Source organism: Calcarisporiella thermophila (assembly GCF_041956535.1).
Source record: "Calcarisporiella thermophila strain CBS 279.70 unplaced genomic scaffold VTP21scaffold_18, whole genome shotgun sequence".
Classification (NCBI taxonomy): Eukaryota; Fungi; Calcarisporiellomycota; class Calcarisporiellomycetes; order Calcarisporiellales; family Calcarisporiellaceae; genus Calcarisporiella; species Calcarisporiella thermophila.
In genome coordinates this window covers 546,354-561,772 of record NW_027192208.1, presented here as the reverse complement: position 1 = coordinate 561,772, position 15,419 = coordinate 546,354, and the positions used below count along the sequence as shown (strand labels likewise).

The window sequence follows — 15,419 nt, the reverse complement described above, 5'->3', positions numbered from 1 at the left end:
CTCCCATCTTCTCTCTCAGAAAAGTTCGGTCGATGCGCCCACTCGCTATATCTCTAGTACCAACTCTTCCTTCTTCGACGATGCTTTCCTGCTCTCCTGCGGCTGCCCTCATCACTCTCCCTCTCTTGATCTCTACCATAGTATGCTTCCTCTTCCTCATAGCTGCTCTCTCCGTCATTCCCGTAAAGATATAGCTCAGGCGAATATCCATATCCTTCCTCATCATCATATCCCTCATAAGGCCAATACCCATAAGGATATCTCCGTACATCTCTTCTGCCTTCTCTCAGTGTGGTGGCGGGGAATCTTGACGATGTTCGGGCGGGCGGAGGTGGCTCGAAGAGTCCCTGCTCGGCCAAAATGCGCTGCAAAAATACTTGGCCGCGTGCCAATTTCTCAAGGATCTTGTGTTCGCGCTGACGGTGCTCTTTCTCCTGGCGGTAAAATTCATCTCGCTCGATTTGAAGCTCGATGATTTGGCGGCGTAATTCTTCAAGCTCGATATCGGAGGTTTCGCTGCGAGTGGAAGCCGTGGTAGAGGTGGTGGCGGGGGGAGTAGCGGCAGGGTATTGGGGTTGAGCTGGAGGTTGAAATGAATATTGCTGCGGGTGGAATTGCTGGGAGTGGGTGGAGGGGGAGACAGTAGACACTTGCGGGTGAGAGGATTGATTGAGCGCTTGGACATTGCCTGCTGCTTTTGCCTGACTATTTGCACCTATATAGAGAACATTGGTCAAATTAGAGCGGCATGAGTCGAGGGGCAATCGTTACCTTCACTGTCTAGATCCACAATCCTGGCATCGGTAAAACCCCCCTGTTGTTGCTCGGAGGTGGGTGCCAGAGATGCCATTGATGAGGGAGCAGCGTACACCACATGGGGATGGAAACCATACGGTAGGTGGAAGGCAGGCGGGAAAAATGCAGTCGCTGCTTGTAATTGTGTAGCGGAATCGCCAGGAGGAAATCGCTGAGGCGCCTCCATAAATTGCGGAGGAGGTGGTATAATGAATGCAGCTGGCGGCGGGTGTCCTGTTGCCCTTCGCTCTCGCCTCCTACTCTCTCTTTCTCCCTCTCTTCTCTGTGAACTCCCGGAAGAATGGGGTTGAGAGAGAGCCGCATGCGGCAATTGCTCCAAAAACATTGATGTATATATCGTCTGGGTCATTGCCGTTGTGGCCTGTGGATGAGCCTGTGCAGCACGGGGGGTGGACGGCGCCGTGTTCGACTCTTCCTCTTGTAGGAATTCGCTTGCTGCTAGCGCCCCCGGTGGAACCATATATCTTATTTGATGCATTCCTCGTGCAACGCCTCCCAGGGGAAAGGGCGAAGGAGCTACAGTTGGGTTTGATGGGACAGAAGTGCTGGATTCAGAGGTAGAACGTGGGCGAGCAGGATCTTTGCCGTTGTTGTACGTGACCATTTGTTTGAATACTCGAAGAAGCCTTTGGACAGTCGGTAAGAATTGCGATTTGGTTGTATTGGGGGGAGAGGGGGGAGTAAGAGGGAAGGAAATGGGGCACCTCCCTTGCCGAGAGAGAAATGAAGACTAACAAGATGGACAGGATCGCAGGCTTAGTAAATAAACAGGAGAATAATAACGCGTTGGAGACAAAGAGAGGTTTATGGAATAAGACGCGTGAAATTTAAGTTTGCAAAACGCGTGAATTCACTATCGGGGCTTCAATTTTGGGCAACCTCGCTGAGTGCGCTTCTAACCGTCTAATGACAATAAGGGATGTAGCGGGAAATGGAATGAAGCTATTGTACGCCTTTCCTGGTTTAATTTATACTACGGGTTTATCCGGTCCTGATTTCATGGGATCGCTAGGGCAGGAGACGGCCGGGTCTATGGAGGCATGGGGGGTCGTCCTGCACACTGACAGCCCCCTCTTATCACTAGAGCAATATAGACATAGCTTTAATCGCATCACGATATCACCTTATTCCTGATTGTCTCGTCGGGTATCGGCACAGGAAAACTGAATCTGAAATGATATGCCATGATCCATTTATTGGAGGCAACATGCATCATCTCTTACTAAATAACACCAAACGCCACCCTATCTCGCATTTGACATATGCATTTCTCGGGTGTATACCAGAGTCATGGCACGGCCTTTTCTAGTGAGGTTCGAGAGCATAAGGGTGAGATTTGTTGCCAGTGTTGATTGACGCGTTAAAAATCATGAGGCCGTGTGAAAGAAGTAGCGAAACTCGAATTTGCTAATGCAATATCCTCTTTGAATCCATACAGTCACAAAATAAGACAGCGTTCACTTGAAAAAGATATACAAGGTTATATTTGTGCAGATATGCGATATTTTTTTGTACTCCCTGAAGCCTCTTATGGGCTCACTTAATTGAATTTCATTTAATACAATTAATACAATTTTCAATTGTAAAAGTGTTCAAGTATTTTGTTCTTTGTTCTAGCCTCTCATTTATCCCCCATGAACCTTTTTCTAATAAACTATAACAATTATTAGCCACCGAGCTTGACCTCCATGGATCTATCTCTCCTGTAGTGTATTTTCATCATTAGGGAAACCTAATATCAACACTAGTTTGGTCCTACTTAGAGTCTGCGAATTCGCGGCATTCAGCTGCGCCCATGCAGTCACGTTGAAATGTAATTACTTCGATCTACTGAATACGATAGAGGAGTTTGTGTAGGGATTCATAGTTATGCCAAGCTCGATTAGCCGTCTTTCATTTTTCCTTCGGCCCACGGTACCCCTCCTCCATCACTCTCCATATTCCACCACCAATACATCAGCGTTCACCGTTTTCGATCGCAATGCCAAACGGCTTCAACGTGAACGCGCATCCTTCGATCCCGTTGCAAGTCGACAAGTTGATTATCTGAAGGATGAGATTGCAGAGCGTGTTGTGGATCGGTTATTGGTAAAATTCATAGTGTAGGAAATGTTTCATTCACATTTATTAATTTCGTATTAAAGGATGTGAAGAGAGACTTTGGCACGGTATTGGACCTTGGGAGTGGATGTGGACATGTCAGTAAATACCTAAAGAATGGGATTGTAAAAAAGCTGGTCATGTGCGATATGTCAAGTATGATCATGAGTTTATATTGTACCTATACTTGAACTCAACTAATTGACCTCATGATCCCTATCGATAGAGAACATGCTCTACCGGGATGCAGAGAAGGATTCCGAATACGAGTGTGAGTATTTACCTCTCATCGCCAATTATATACGCGACCCTAATACTTTTATGACTTGTTAGTTGAAATTGAACGGGTTCAAACCGATGAAGAACTTCTCCCTTTTAAAGAGAACACTTTTGATGCTATCGTGAGCAATCTATCATTACATTGGGTAAACGACTTACCGGGAGCCCTTATTCAAGCCAATAAAGCCCTTCGAGAAGACGGAGTGTTTATTGCATCGATGTTTGGAGGAGACACCCTCTTTGAATTGCGAGGTGCCTTACAGCTTGCAGATCTTGAACGCGAGGGAGGAATATCCCCACGTATTTCGCCGATGATCCGTTAGTTTTTTCATTGGTGGTTATCCTGTCACTGGAGGCTAAATGCAAAAGATTTTAACATAGAGATAAGAGATGCTGGCGGCCTGCTTTCGCGCGCTGGTTTCACTATCACAACTGTGGATGTGGACGAGGTGGTGGTTAACTATCCAAGTCCCTTTGAACTGATGGAGGATCTGCGAATGATGGGCGAGAGCAATGCGGTACTGAGCAGGTACTATTCATTCGCTCTATGTTTTCAACCTATACGATTTAAGCGACCAAATTAACAATCGCTTTATCATTCTTAGGCGGCCACTACTGAAACGAGATAATCTACTTGCGGCAGCGGCAATCTATAAGGGTAAAATGTTCTTTAGTTCTACTGAAAAGTCTGGCCACTTATTCAAGTATACGTTTTTAGAACTTCATGGGAATCCAGATGGGAGTATACCCGCGAGTTTTCAGATTGTACATATGGTAAGCTTCCGCATTCTCCCGCTGAACGATAGTATATTAAGCTATTATTACCCTGACACTTAGATTGGATGGAAGCCTTCGCCTACACAACGAAAACCAATTGAACGCGGTTCTGCAAAAATATCGCTGAAAGACGTGTTAGAGAAAGATGTAGACTTGGAGAAGTTAGCAAAAGATATAGAAGAGAAAGAAGATAATAAGAAGCCGAAATAGACAGGCTCATATTTATCTGGAGTATGGAGAATGATTATTTTAAATGTTTATATATGTTGTAAGCCAATGCCTTCAATAAAGGAGGAGGAAAAAGCCAAATACACAAAGAAACATAAATGGCTATAAATACGTGCGGGAAACATTGATAAAAAAAACTAATTATATAGAGGATACAGGTTATTTGTTCTTTTTCTTCTTATTTCCAGTTCTTCTCCTTTCATTTGGATTTTTCCGGCCATACCCAATGGTTGGCCCCATTAAATTGCTATGTGTGCCGCTAATCAAAGAGGGTATGTAGTCTGGATCAAACACATCGGATTTGAGCGCCTTTTCCTTGGCCCGCTGCGATCGTTTCAACTCACGCTGATACTCCACCTGATCTTCGCGAAGAAGTAAGTCCTTGTTGGATTGCCACCGCCCTCCTTTAGGATCCGGGATCGAATATTTCGTTCCTCGAAGATTGTATTTGAAATCTTTTTTAAGATAATATGTAACATTGCCGTGCTCATCTACAGTGCACGATGTCCTTATTAAAGTTGCATTTCCGCATGACTGGCAGAATTTTCGCTCCATGTCAGTGGTGATCTTATAGCAAGCGTGGCACCGTAGGACATAGGATTTAAGGCGGCGGATTCGGAGGCCATCAACAGAGAGCAAATTCATACCCATTTGAAGAATCACGTTCTGCATTGCGAAATCGCCGGTCATACAGGCGGATTTGATTATGGTGCGGCGAGAAGAGCGCTGGCCGGGCAGGAGCCCATATGCTTTTTCCTTGTGCTGATGTACGTTATCGGGAGTGATCCACTCTCCTTCGTCATCATCTTCAATTTCATCCTCATTTACTTCCTTGACAGTATCTGTTGAAATTGGCGTATTATCGGGAATTTCGGATGTAGCAGTGGTGCCATTAAGGGATATAGTGTTAATTTGGCTGGTGATACTGTCGACTGATTCCGCGACTATGTCTTCAGCATTATCGATATGTTCTTCTTTGGAATCTCTTTCTTGATTCTCATTTTCAACCACTACTTCTACCTCCTCCTCCTCCTCCTCCTCCTCCTTCTTCTTCTCTATTTGTTCCTGTTGATCTTCTGCCTCTGCTGCTTCCTCATTGTCGTTGGTTTCCTGATTTTCGACTGAAATTTCTTCTTCATTATTAGGTGCCACGGTTTCTGTTGTCTCCACTTTTTCGTTTTGTCTTGGCTTGGGTCCGTTAAATGTCTTTGGTCTCTGGGGTTCTGTCCGTAGACGTCGGGTTCCATTGCATTCAACCTCAACCATGTATGCTAGAGCTAGGACCTTCAAGTCTACCATCGACAAGCTGGGGAAATCACCAGTTTTCTTCGAAAAGCTTACAACTATATACCTCATATTAGAGAGAAAAATTTTTAAACTTTAGCAAGATCTAGACAAAATACCGGCTTTGACTGCTTCTTCCGTGGGCGTGCGCACTTGGATTTTAAAGGGAAGATTATTCAGGTACTCTCGCGCCCGTTCATCGCGGACTTCCGCTAACACCTCGGGGATTGTCACGAAGTTTTGAGCGAGATGACGCAAAGGTACTTGCCGAACAAAAGCGGCCGTATCGAGCACAAGGTTAAGCACGATGTCCTTGCGCCTGTTCTCCGATGGAGCGCTCATTATTTTAGATTTACTTGATCTTACCTCTACAAAATATCTGTACAGGTTGTTTACTCAATATTGGAATTGTGACTGTTTGAGGATCCGGTGGCGCAATTTATACTTATTTCTCGAGAATCGTTTTAAAGATCCCTTGTGTTCACCAATTGAACATCTCAACGAGATCATGGATTACACGGCCATTTTGGCGCAGATCGAAAAGGCATGCGCGGACTTTCAGGTTGGTACCGACTCAGTGAATGAAATGTAGAACAATGATGAATAAGACGTGTAGAAGAGCACGATGCTAATGCCATATATATGCTAAATCTTGATTGTAATTTTCATTCCCAGGTCGCCTCAGCTCGCCACAACGCCGAGCAAGTACTTCTTAACTTCCGCCAAACCCCTAACATCCTTCCTGTTTGCAAATATATCCTAGGTAATTCTCACTACATTACAAAATTCATTATCATTAGCTCCATTTATTCAACGGCTTTTCTTTTAGATCATACTACAACGCCTTATGTGCAGTTTCAGGCTGCTTCCGCCATCAAAGAAGGAATAGTGCGCGAATATGCTCTCTATTCCAAGGAGGATTTGTCAAATCTGCAGAATTATTTACTAGGGTATTGCGCCCACCGGCCAAAGTAGGTTTTAATGGAATTTGTGGAAATATATATATTGCTGATGTCCGTATCCTTTAATAGCCTTGTTCGATATGTGCGAGATCAATTGCTACAGGTTGTGCTATCATTATATATCCAATTTCTAACACCTTATATACTCATCATATCAATACCATCCTTTATTTCAATAGGCATTTGCCGTCGTAACGAAACGAGGGTTTCCCGAGTGCTCGGAGGCTGATCGAGAGGCAATCATCAAGAATATTCACGATTGTCTGAATATGGGTTCCCAGGAGGTATATCGGGCATTTATCCGTCTCTCTTTCAAACAATTGACTCACTCACTCCTTACTATGATTTGCAGCACCTGTTGGCCGTGAGCATTTGCAACGCTCTGGTGGACGAATTTTCGAGTACCAAGGCATCTAGTGTCGGTTTGACCTGGAATTTCCACCAAAAATGCAGAGAGCTTTTCGAAGTAAATGGAATCTCATTTTTAGGGAGATGTTTATTATATCCTTACCTCTATATCCAAAACTTATCTTCCCATTCTTCCCAGTCTTATTATTTACGTCGCATTTTCGAGATTGTACTCCAGATTCTTCACCAGCAGGTCGCTCACCTACATATGAAATTTAGTGATAACACACACGCAAACCCCGCGGAGAACACATTACTTGCGCAGAGCGTGTCTTTATCGGAAAAGATTATGAACTGGGATTTTGCTTCGACAGGTAGCATAAAATTTGGTTCTATTCTGGAATGATACTTATAATATAAATGCGTCTTTAGACGACAATGTATTGGCTGGGTTTTTCGCAAAGGATGGCGATGTTGATGACGACGTGCCAATTCGATCTAAATCGCCGGCTTTTCCACCCAATTGGCGTGATCTCCTATTGAACCATGAGGTGCTTGAAATTTTTTTTAAGGTACTGGAATTGTTCGCTTAAGGGCTAGCTATACCAGTAAGCTTAACTTATATTCTCTTTGATCAGCTCTACAAGGCTGTGCGTGAAGAGGAGGTCATGTCGCACCAAGTTTTGCAATGCTTGGTTCAATTTGCAGGCTTGCACGGTAGCCTCTTTGAAAATCCTGATCAAATGAAAAAGCATGCGGAGACGGTGATGCGTGGTGTGTTGTCCATGATAAACGAGTAAGTCGATCGGATGTGGCCGACAATAGATTAATTCCATGGCAATTAATTTATATGCGTTCAGCCTATCAACCAGCTCGCACGACGAATTCTCTTTCTATGATTACGGCAGTGGACTTCTTGGCGTGACGCAGATGATTCGCCAGCTTCTGGATGTCATGCCCCTCGACATCCTATGTACTGTTTCCATCTTTGGGCAATTTGTAAATGACTCCGCTGCTTTGACAACGAAGTGCCTGAATGAGACGGTGCAGGAGAGTGGCGACAGTTACTACACGGAAGCTTTCGGAGAATTACTGGAAACGTGGGTTAAGCTTGGTATATGTCCCGGTCCATGTTTTTTTCGTTAACCCTTGGTTTACCGAGAATTTTTTCCTTTGCCTTAGTGGATCAAGTCATGAATCCCGCTACCAGCAGCCCAGAGATCAATCATTTCGCGCACCTCCTCTGGAACATTGCCCTTCATGTTTTCGTTGTTTACGTTGATACACGTCTTGAACGTGCCAAGCTTTTTGCAGATGATGAAGAAGATGAATCTGGAAATCAGGGCGGTTACAAGGATGTTGTAAGCATCAATCTGTATTCAGCATTTTGATTGTCAATAATGGCAATGGTGCAAATCCATTCATCTCATTGCTGCTCTAGGAAACGTATGGGGACCAGCTGTTGGGAATTGCAATATTAGCTCGCATGGTGCCTGAGAAAGCATTGCAGCATCTCTATGGGCTGCTGCAGGAGCGAATTGGTTTATTTATCAATGGTTTGAAAGAGGCCGGAAGGGAGGACGCAGGTAAGTCTCCTCAGCGAACAAAGGTTGCAATCTGCAAAGCCATAATATCATGATCACTGTAGGAAGAGATTTTTACTATATCCACGAGCACATCCATTGGCTTATTCTAATAGCGGGGCATGTTCTGGCAGACGCAGGAGAAGGGGAGAAGCCACTTGTCCCAGAAACTCTAATGGAGCTGTCGGCACGAATGGTTATATATTCTTCCCAATCCTCTAGCATGATACAGCATATTAACACACCTTCTTGACCTATGCTGTAGTCTAACATTGATCCATCTCAGGATCTCGTGGTACAGATTCCAAAATTGATATTACACCTGCTCGATGCGGTCACCCTGGATGCTAATAAGATTGAGGTAAGGATTTTTATTCCATTCGAAAAATGGTGGGTGTTTAACTGGCTGGTGTTAGGCTGCTTATTGCAGTCCTCAGGTGTCCGAGACCCTCTTCTGGTTTTTAGAAAGATGGGGCCAAACCTATTTGTTAATCAGCGAGTCGAATTATAAATTTATTAGGTATTTCATTTTAGCTCTTCGATTTTTCCTTTTTTTATTATTGATATACTCTCAATTCTTGAATCTTAGTCCTAACATCGCACGAGCGTTTGGAAAATCTTCAATTACCTCGACGGAACGCGAGGGTGCAGCTGTAGTTGACTTTTTGTTGGGGAACGTGAAGGGCAACTTAATCCTATGGAGCGCAGAACCAGAAACACTAAAACAGGTTGGTTTACCTTTTTTTATTTTTTGCACTTGTTAAGAACTCAATTGTTTTACCACCCGTTAGATCGTACACATGCTAAGCACATTTGCTAAATTATCTGATCTTCGTAGTGCTGTATTACACTGTGGTATGTTCGGGTAACGGCCTTGGATAACCTACGTTTTGCTGATCTAACATTGCATTTCTAGCAAAGTTCCACGACCTTATCGAATATTTCACCCAGCACCTCGAGCAACTCCCAGAAGTCATCCACAAGTAATCTTCAGCCATGTCCCCCGTCTTTGCACTGTTTCTAAGTACCCCTGTCTTTATTAATAGTTCGTTGATCCAATCTATTGTCACCTTTGCTATATCTGATTCCTCGCCTGATGCCCACCGCTACTTTAACATGACTACATGCACCATCGAGGTATTTTGACCAAAAAATCTTAACTAGAAAGTCAGCAACATTCAATTTTTCTATTCTCTATTCACCCAGAAATACATCGCCTCGGTCCTCCAACGACCTGACTTCCTACAAGCATATCAATCACCTGATGTTATGTCCAATTTGATGAGTGCACTTGAAATGTTTGATGGCCTGGCCCTCGCATCCGCATCCGCCCGCGCAAACAGTCACGAGGTCATCTTCCACTTTTGTGTCCGTTTCTTCGAGAGTTTCATCAAGCTTATCTCGGTATATGAAACGAGATCAGAAATGCAGCTGCTCGTGCTAGGTTTCTTTAGAGACTACGTGCAATATATGGATGTGGAGGCTCTTGGGGCCGAGAGAGTAAGACAGGTTTGGGAGGCGGTAATGGGAGTTTTAAGCGCATATGCTGCAGCAAATGCCGGTAAACTTATCTCTTCGTCTACTTTTGAATGTCTATGAGGAGCCTCATGCCTTTTGCTCCCCCTCCTCCCTAGGACGGAGTCGGTCGCACACGTTTGAAGAAGAGATGGACGAGCCCTACGCGGACATCTGCGCGATTCTGGATATGCTCAACGGGGCCCTGGCTTCCGAGTTTGAAGGTTTGATTGGGATCCGAAGTATCCCTGCCGACTCCTACTCACCGGCTACCATTTTAGGAAGGAATCTTGAGCCTGCCTCCGCTGGTCCCACCCTTGCAGAAGTCACCTTCCATGGTGCCAACGTCATCATCCCTCATATCAATCTCGAAATCCTCAAGCAACCGCACATTTGCTCGCGCTTCATCCAGCTGATATCGACCTTGGTTGAGCTGTACCCGGAAAAATTGGTGCAGCTTCCACCTGCCCTCTTCTCGAACATCTTCGAATCGCTCAAATTCGGCATCGATCACGCCATCACCGATGTTGCTCGGTTGACCTTCAGGGCGATTGGGCCTTTGGCGCTCTTTAGCATGCAAATAGGCGGGGTGCCTTCCGGGATATCGCTCGAGGAGCCTCTGGATATCCTCTTACAGGAAGTGATGAATCTGCTTCTCTTCAAGGACTTGGACAGCGTGCTTATTCAGCCTGCTGCTGACGCGCTCCTTGCCCTGATTCTTGCTCGGCGTGAGCGGTTTGCACACTTGGCACAGCACCTCATTGTGCAGCAGAAGACGCACGAGTTCCAAGGACGCCTCGCCGACGCCTTCAGGCACTTGACAGAAGATATGCCTTCCGAAGAGCAAATGGGAGTGTCTGTGCAAGGAAACAATGCCATTGAGACGAGAAGAGCAAGAAGTGCCGTGCTGACGGGATTGTCCGCCGGTTTTAGAGAGCGCCTGACCAAGTTCTTGATGAACGTCCGAGGATTCTTGCGTGTAAAGTAATTCAAAAGAAAGAAAGAAAAAAAAAACGAAAACTATCTTATATAGATACCCGCTGTCTATTTTGCGCGACTAATAAGACCCTTTAACATAAAATAAAAACTAATATAATACTTCACGGCCTATCATCCATAATGAGATATTTTCAGCTAGCAGCTTTTTTTTAGCTCAGTCGTATTGTTCAACCATACAAGAGTCTTCAGACAGTAGACTATCATTAACCACATCCACTGAAACCACCTTTTTTTTTTAAAAAAAAATAAATAGCTGGTTCCAGTAAGAGCAGAATTGAAACATTTTCAATAATACTTTTCTTAGTTTAACCGGATGGCGATGATGTAAGCTAAATTGTTCTCATAATGCAGTGATAAAAATGGCATCATGTATAGCTCTCGCCCTAAAAAAAGTGCAGCGAGTTGGTGTCAGCAGCCAACTCTGAAAGTTTAGAGAATCATCCCAAAAACTATGGTTAACAGAAACGATTCTAGCGGAATGATGCTATGGGAATTATAAAATTGATCAAACGATCCACAGGTTTTTGAACTGCTCTTTCCACCATACAAATGAAGGGAAACCCTGAGTATCCTCAAACAATGCTCTCCTGCGTGTCCCTTTTTCCAAAGACTCCATAGCTATCACCCAGACCTGTATTAACCCGGGAGTTGCAGAAATTGTGCCGAGAACTCGTAATGGGATTTGTTGCGGGCAGGCTAAAATCCTCTGAGGTAGACAGGGGGAATAATAATAAAATAGCTGCCACCTAAAGAGATTACTCCTTCCTCCTTTCCATCGTTTCGAACAGAACCCCTTTTTTTGTCTTTAGACTAGTTATAAAAACAAAGAAAGGAAAGGAATACGTGAGTATCGCCATCAATCCATCCCCGATAGATGGATGCATGGATGAACTTATTCTGCACTCGGCTTCTTTGATGCTAATTGGTTTCTCATCATGACTCACAGAATATGGCTGACTCTGCAACGGCCGAATCTCGTGGTAAGTTCTATGACATTTTTACACTCTGGCGTTCTTCGGGCAAGAGGTGGATCATCTTTCCCATGGAACGATTCGGATCATTTTGCTTTGGAGGGGCAACGCTGATGAAGGAACCAATATCCATTTTGATCTAATTATTTTCACATTGACTTAGGACGTGGTGGTTTTGGACGTGGTCGCGGCGGTGATCGCGGTCGTGGTCGTGGTCGCGGTGGTCGTGGCCGTGGTCGTGGCCGTCGTGATGGTGATGAGAAAGGCGAGTGGTAAGTGTCATTTTCTCCATGCCTCCGGGATGTGCTTGATGATTGACGCAGCAATTGTTTTTAGGGTCCCCGTGACCAAGCTTGGCCGCCTCGTCAAAGACGGCAAGATCAAGTCTATGGAGGAGATTTACCTCTTCTCTCTCCCCATCAAGGAGTACCAGATTGTCGACTTCTTCCTCCCCAAGCTTAAGGATGAGGTGATGAAGATCATGCCTGTGCAGAAGCAGACCCGTGCCGGTCAGCGTACTCGCTTCAAGGCTTTCGTCGTCATTGGTGACTTCAACGGGCATGTCGGCTTGGGTGTCAAGTGCTCCAAGGAAGTCGCGACTGCCATCCGCGGTGCCATCATCCTCGCCAAGTTGAGCGTCATCCCCGTGAGGAGGGGCTACTGGGGTTCCAAATTGGGTGAGCCCCACACCGTTCCGGCCAAGGTATGTTAATGCCATTACCGTGTCTTAAACACAGTGCCAATGCTTTAACCTTTCTTTTTTACCCTGACATTTAGGTTACCGGTAAGTGCGGTTCCGTCATTTGCCGTCTTGTCCCGGCTCCCCGTGGTACTGGCATTGTCGCCGCTCCCACCCCCAAGAAGTTGCTCCAGCTCGCTGGTATCTCCGACTGCTACACCACCTCACGTGGCTCCACCCGTACCATGGGCAACTTCGTCAAGGCCACCTTCGCCGCCATCGGAAACACCTATGGCTTCCTTACGCCCGACCTCTGGAAAGAGTGGCCGCTCACCAAGGCGCCTTACCAGGAGTTCTCCGACTTCTTGGCTCAGAAACAGCGCAAGTAAATGAATGAGGGAGAGGAAAGAGGGGTTGGGCAAAATACGGGATGTAGTGTGAGGGCGGAAAATTGTAAATGAAAATCAAAATTGAATCATAGGAAGTGCTTGTCTCTTTACCTTAAGCTAGCGTGTTATGCAGGCGAGAAGAATGGAGAGAAGACCTCTATGTGTTTTCCAAGCTTTTTTTTTTCATCCTTTGCCATGACTGAAAACATGTTGAATATCTATTATATTTTTTCTCTCTCTCCTTGCTTTCTTCTCTTGAGTATGGATTTGCTTTCACTCTCATCGGCCCTTCCTTTTTTGCTTTTTGATTTTTATTCTTTTTCCCCTTTCCTTCGTTTCGTCTTTTAATGCCCACTCTCTTCTTTTTCTCTTTCTCTTTTTGATGTCTCTTCTCTTTTCTCCCCTTAACTACCTATTTTCCTCTTGATCCTCCCTTCCACTTTTCTTAAATCTTTATAAAGCTTTAAAATACTGAATCATCCCCTCCTACACAAATGTTTGCTTCGGACATCAAATCCACCAGCGGACTTTTACAAGAAATACACAAATAGCCTTGGTCCTCCCCCCTATAATTTGCTCTTTTCCTTCGCCGATGTCGCTGCATCATCCAATTCTCCCTTCTCCTCGATGATTTTATGCGCCAGCTGGGCCAAAATCACGAACACGTCGCCGAAGCTGGTCGCCATGGCCGAGCTCGCCTGTTTTCTCGCCACTCGGGCTGCAATACCTTGGGTGATGACGCACATTCTGAAAAAGGCAAACACCACGCAAAATTCCCAGCGGGAGATAGGATAGGGGCGGCGGACCTGGCTGCAGTACCGGGCCAAGACCTCCTCGACGGTCGGGACGTAGAGCGGGTGAGGATAGCCCTTGAGGCCAACGATGGCTGCGCCCTCGAGGTACGGCATATAGTAATGTATGCAGTGGTTCGCAAGGTCCGAGAGCGGGTGCCCAATGGTGGAGAGCTCCCAGTCCAACACGCCGATGACGCGAGGCTCCGTGAGGTGGAAAACAATATTGTCCAACTGTGCAAAAGAGAGAGGGGATGGGGTGAGGTGGGATGGGAAATCGAAGCTAGCAACCGTAGAAAGGAGCTCACCTTGAAGTCGCCATGCACGATGCTCACCTCATCCTTGACCATATTCCGCTTGAACCACTCGAACATCTCCTGCAGCCCGGGAATCTCCCCCACCGTGGAGCCGTCCTCCTTTTTCACCTGTGCTTGCAAGGCAGACACCTTGCCCAGGGACCGCAGCTGTCTTTCATAGAATCCCGACGGGCGACCGTAATCGCCAAGGCCCAGAGCCTGGTAGTCCTGCCGATGAAGCTTGGCAAGGACATCCACCGTGGCATTCCAGTATGCTGCGCGTTCCTCACGCGGCAGAGACGAGAGAGTGGTATCGGTAAATATCCGCCCCTCTAAGAACTCCATTATATAGAAAGGCGTGCCAATCACGGCCGAATCCTCACAGAGGCAGTACGCCTTGGGTACAGGCACGTCGGTCGGACCCAGGGCCTTGATAATGCGATACTCCCGCTCTACGGCATGGGCGGTTTTGGAAATGATGGCACCGGGGGGTTTCTTACGCAAGACATACTTTTTTCCACTAACGATGACAAGCTATACACTGAGGCTGCAGAAAAAAAAAAACAACAATGTGAACACGTACCTGCTGTCTACAATAAAGAAGGTGGGATTACTTTGACCGTGCTTGAACTGTCTGATTTGAATTGGCACCTGAATGCCCCCCACGTTTTCCTTTAAATAAGCCTCGAGCGCAGCTTTATCCAGCTCGTGCCTATGTTTTATGTTGGATTGTAAAGATAAGCATCCTAGAGATGTTAAACAATCGCGAGCATCAGTACCCTTGGCGGACAGGACTAGTATTCTGCGGATAATTGCTCTCCTCTTCCATACCAATGAGAAGTGGGTCTTTCGAGATAAATTAATAAATAGTGCCCATGGCAGCAAATATTGCAGTCTCTGAATAAATTGCATGTGAACCTTTGAAACCCGCGCCACAGAGATACATCTGTTCGCTGAAATTCGAGGTATTGAGGGCAAGGATAAGCAGTCTTCCCCCACTGAATGGGCAAAAAAAAAACTGACGGCTCTCTTCAAGAGTGACCGCACGTGCCAGGATGTGGCCTTGGTTCTACATAGATATTTCTGTTATATTGAGGATTTCAACACCAATAGAACAAGAGCCTAGTAAACCCCAGTATGAAGGGTAACCTGTATATATGAGGAGGAGAGAGAATATGAGAGAAGCAAGTGGGCTATTCCACTCATGCAGCCCTCACAGAACCAAAGGTCCAACAGTTATGAACCAAAGAGAAATGAACATGGTAGCATAGTTTTCATTTTGCCAATGTATTTCCGACGTCGCAATGGTAATACAATGCCCAAACGATTCATCTTGGGAGAAGAAGGCTGAGAAATCACCTTCAGCCTTCATGCTACTTTAGTTAACCTTTCATAATCCGCA

The 15,419-nt window shown here is 45.6% G+C and overlaps 6 protein-coding genes across 6 annotated transcripts; 3 read left to right on the top strand and 3 right to left on the bottom strand.

Moving 5' to 3' along the window:
* Positions 1 to 53: 53 nt before the first annotated feature.
* VTP21DRAFT_3737 (uncharacterized protein) lies at positions 54 to 1,420 on the bottom strand (the record flags this gene model as incomplete). Its single annotated transcript, XM_069394072.1, has 2 exons — positions 54 to 715; positions 772 to 1,420. 2 exons carry the CDS (start codon positions 1,418 to 1,420, stop codon positions 54 to 56), a joined length of 1,311 nt encoding a protein of 436 aa, XP_069249175.1.
* A 1,265-nt stretch (positions 1,421 to 2,685) lies between these two features.
* VTP21DRAFT_3736 (uncharacterized protein) lies at positions 2,686 to 4,182 on the top strand (the record flags this gene model as incomplete). The annotated part of the gene is made up of 8 exons (XM_069394071.1): positions 2,686 to 2,904; positions 2,961 to 3,072; positions 3,143 to 3,187; positions 3,250 to 3,513; positions 3,577 to 3,724; positions 3,801 to 3,853; positions 3,914 to 3,969; positions 4,033 to 4,182. The coding sequence occupies 8 exons, from the start codon at positions 2,686 to 2,688 to the stop codon at positions 4,180 to 4,182; spliced, it is 1,047 nt and encodes a 348-aa protein (XP_069249174.1).
* Positions 4,183 to 4,359: 177 nt separating this feature from the next.
* VTP21DRAFT_3735 (uncharacterized protein) lies at positions 4,360 to 5,826 on the bottom strand (the record flags this gene model as incomplete). Its single annotated transcript, XM_069394070.1, has 2 exons — positions 4,360 to 5,543; positions 5,604 to 5,826. 2 exons carry the CDS (start codon positions 5,824 to 5,826, stop codon positions 4,360 to 4,362), a joined length of 1,407 nt encoding a protein of 468 aa, XP_069249173.1.
* A 166-nt stretch (positions 5,827 to 5,992) lies between these two features.
* Positions 5,993 to 10,880, top strand: VTP21DRAFT_3734 (uncharacterized protein; the record flags this gene model as incomplete). The annotated part of the gene is made up of 22 exons (XM_069394069.1): positions 5,993 to 6,046; positions 6,160 to 6,247; positions 6,314 to 6,455; positions 6,516 to 6,549; positions 6,626 to 6,730; positions 6,799 to 6,912; positions 6,994 to 7,168; positions 7,227 to 7,366; positions 7,433 to 7,590; positions 7,655 to 7,908; positions 7,977 to 8,155; positions 8,236 to 8,380; positions 8,443 to 8,573; positions 8,643 to 8,738; positions 8,794 to 8,897; positions 8,967 to 9,105; positions 9,169 to 9,232; positions 9,294 to 9,360; positions 9,424 to 9,514; positions 9,584 to 9,938; positions 10,012 to 10,116; positions 10,174 to 10,880. 22 exons carry the CDS (start codon positions 5,993 to 5,995, stop codon positions 10,878 to 10,880), a joined length of 3,447 nt encoding a protein of 1,148 aa, XP_069249172.1.
* A 960-nt stretch (positions 10,881 to 11,840) lies between these two features.
* VTP21DRAFT_3733 (40S ribosomal protein uS5) lies at positions 11,841 to 12,930 on the top strand (the record flags this gene model as incomplete). Its single annotated transcript, XM_069394068.1, has 4 exons — positions 11,841 to 11,871; positions 12,026 to 12,134; positions 12,199 to 12,565; positions 12,640 to 12,930. The coding sequence occupies 4 exons, from the start codon at positions 11,841 to 11,843 to the stop codon at positions 12,928 to 12,930; spliced, it is 798 nt and encodes a 265-aa protein (XP_069249171.1).
* Positions 12,931 to 13,496: 566 nt separating this feature from the next.
* On the bottom strand, positions 13,497 to 14,846 carry VTP21DRAFT_3732 (uncharacterized protein; the record flags this gene model as incomplete). The annotated part of the gene is made up of 4 exons (XM_069394067.1): positions 13,497 to 13,955; positions 14,030 to 14,537; positions 14,601 to 14,729; positions 14,797 to 14,846. The coding sequence occupies 4 exons, from the start codon at positions 14,844 to 14,846 to the stop codon at positions 13,497 to 13,499; spliced, it is 1,146 nt and encodes a 381-aa protein (XP_069249170.1).
* Between the last annotated feature and the right edge of the window lie 573 nt (positions 14,847 to 15,419).